The sequence below is a fragment of the Octodon degus genome, unplaced genomic scaffold (assembly GCF_000260255.1).
Source record: "Octodon degus isolate 3935 unplaced genomic scaffold, OctDeg1.0 scaffold00111, whole genome shotgun sequence".
Taxonomy (NCBI): domain Eukaryota; kingdom Metazoa; phylum Chordata; class Mammalia; order Rodentia; family Octodontidae; genus Octodon; species Octodon degus.
In genome coordinates, this window is record NW_004524687.1 from 3,646,175 (window position 1) to 3,648,932 (window position 2,758).

Sequence of the window (2,758 nt, forward strand, 5' to 3'; positions counted from 1 at the left end):
TGTGTGTGTGTGTGTGTGGCCAGCTCAGCCCACCAGGGGGCGGGGCTGGCTGGCATGTGGTGCTGGGGGATTGAACTGTGCTCCCTGTGCTTTGCTAAGCTTCTTCTAAGTAGGTGCTTTAGACCACTGAGCCATCTCACCAGCCCCCTGTTGATTTTCTCTGCATTAAAATATACTGAAAAAAAAAATTAAGACAAATTTCTCCACTAACTTCAGAATTTCGCAATACAGTTACAGCTGGACACTGTGGGGCACAGCTTTAAGTCCAATACTGGTTGGCTGAGGCAGGATTTCAAGTTCAACTACTGGCAGGGTAACTTAGAAAAACCCTGCCTCAAAATAAAAAATAAAAAGGACTGGGGATGTATCTCAGCGTCAAGGCCCTTGGTTCAATTCCCATTACTACAAAAACAGGATGTTACATAAAATAAAATTCCAAAATCATTTCCCTTAGTCTTTTTTCTCCCTGATCTCTTTAGGATAGTTTTGTTTTTCCAAAACTGACCTCCTAATGTTCCAATTGCTATTATAGCCCCATTCTGATGTACCAATGTTTTCTTAACTTTTTCCCTATTAGCTGACAATTTTTACTGTAGAGGGTAACACCTCCAAAGTATCTTTATGTAGATTGCTTTCACCCTTTTAAAATTATTTCTGGGGCTGGGGAGATGGCTCAGTGGAATAAGCACTTCCCTGGCAAGCACAAGGGGCTGACTTCAATCCCTGGTTCTGCAGGAAAAAAAAAAAAAAAACAACAAACCAAAAAAGGCAAAATTATTTCCTTCAAGTCTGCAAACTGGGAACAGATGAAAAATGATCTTTGTAGTCCTTGATAAAAATTGTGTATGACCTTTCACAACATGAAAATATTTGGTGGTTTTTTTTTTTTTTTTTTTTTGTATTTTAGGGATGGGTCTACAGGGTGTTCAGGGTCTCACTACTAGATCAGACTTGTAGTGATCTGCCTATTTAACAGCCTCCCAAGAGCTAGGATTACAGGTGCGTGCCACCACGCCCAGTCTCAATTGTGGTATCAACACGCCTCAAGGCTGGCACAGCAAATCTGGGGATTAAAAAAATCCCAGGCCCCTGCTTGCAGGGGCTTTAATCTGCTGAGCTAATTAGCCAGCCCAATATCTGCATTTTGAAAAGTTATATAAATCTAAATTTTTATAATGGGAAAAGCTATTAAATCTTTTCTAAGAAATAAATGGGCCAGGGAGATAGCTGTGCGGTGCCACACAACAGAACCAGAGTGTGGTGACACGCCTGTAATCCCAGTGCTGGGGAGGCTAAAACAGGAGGAGTCCAAGCTATGTAGTGAGACCCTGTACCAAATAAGTTTTTTTTTTTTTCCAGAATCGGGGATTGAACTCAGGCCCTTGTGCTTGTCAGGGAAGCGCTTATTCCACTGAGCCATCTCCCCAGCCCCAATAAATAAATCTTAAAAAAAAAAAAAATTAACAATGTACACTGTACAAGTATTACTGAAGTAAAAAGTGATCTAAAAAAAAAGTGATATATTCTTAAGACAACAGGGGAAATGTCAAGTGGGATGTGAAAATATAATACAATAAGCTAATGAAGTTGTAAGATTTTTCCACCTAATGCTACATAATCATCTGAACATAGCTAAAAAATTTGACTTGTCAACCAACTAACTCTTGATTCCTTAGTCATGGTTTGTCTAGAGGAAAACAAGGCAGAGACTAAGAGACAAACTGGAGACAGACGCTCTTCAGCACTCAAGAACAGCCCAGGCAGTCACACCACTCAATGACTCTGACCACCAAACATTCTTAGCCAGCTATGTCCTTCTAATTCTTTGTGAAGCTTCCTGACCCTTTGGTCCAGTGCTAGTCTACATGGGTATTCTACAATATCCAGGTTTTCCCAGTTGCCCTTACCTCCTCAGCTGAGTCTGATGACCGCAGGCCTTGCTCTTCCCCTGCTGCCCGGGTACTCCTTTGTGTCTGGACAGATGACAGTGGCAATAGCTTTTCTAGGTTAGTGTTAGTCCTGCCTCTCTCTTGATTCTTCTGCTTTTTAGGTAGAGTTTTCTTCTCTGAAAAGACACTGTTTTCTAGCTTTAGGCCTTCTTTTGGCTCCTCATTCTTCCTCAGCTTCTTTTTCCTCCTCTTGGTCTTACCATCAGCATCTTCATCACCACTTCCAGTGGCATCCAGCTGCTTGTCAAAAAGCTTGTCTTGCACCTCATCTTCACCTGTTTTATCTTTTGGGCTGTTATTTTTTTGTTTCTCTTCTCTGTTGTCAGAATGTAACTCTTCACAGTCATCTTCCTGAAGAGGGGAACCATTAAGTACACCTGACTCAAACTGCAGCTGAGATTCAACGTAGTTTTCCTTTCTTGTTTTTCTGTTCTCTTTTGGATCTTCTCTTATTTTAGTCTTTAAATCTCTTATTTCAGCCTTTTTAACTTTCTTTAATTCCCTGTGTTCCTTTAATTCATCCTTTTTGGGCTTTTTGGCATCCTTTAATTCTTCTTTAGCTTCCAAAATTCTTTTCTTTGTCCTTAAATCAAAAACCAAACTTTCAGAGGAGCTGTCCAGCTCTGATTTGGACTTATCTTTTAGTTTTCCAGTCTTTCCTTTTCTTTTTTTCAAATCATCTGGGCTTTTCTCTTCTTTCTGCCTTAATTTTTTCTTTTTCTTCCTTGGGGAAGTATCTTCTTTTGTCTCACTTTGGTGATCACTATCAGAGTTTGCCTCAAATATGTCATTATTTAAAGACAGTTTCT

At 40.1% G+C, this 2,758-nt stretch overlaps 1 protein-coding gene across 1 annotated transcript in view; it reads right to left on the reverse strand.

Moving 5' to 3' along the window:
- The window catches only part of LOC101589187 (M-phase phosphoprotein 8), a 40,132-nt gene that overhangs the window by 21,339 nt on the left and 16,035 nt on the right, over positions 1–2,758 (reverse strand). Inside the window, exon 3 of the mRNA XM_023699168.1 lies at positions 1,908–2,756. Within this exon, the coding sequence (XP_023554936.1) occupies positions 1,908–2,756 (849 nt within the window). The remainder of the gene's footprint in view (positions 1–1,907; positions 2,757–2,758) is intronic.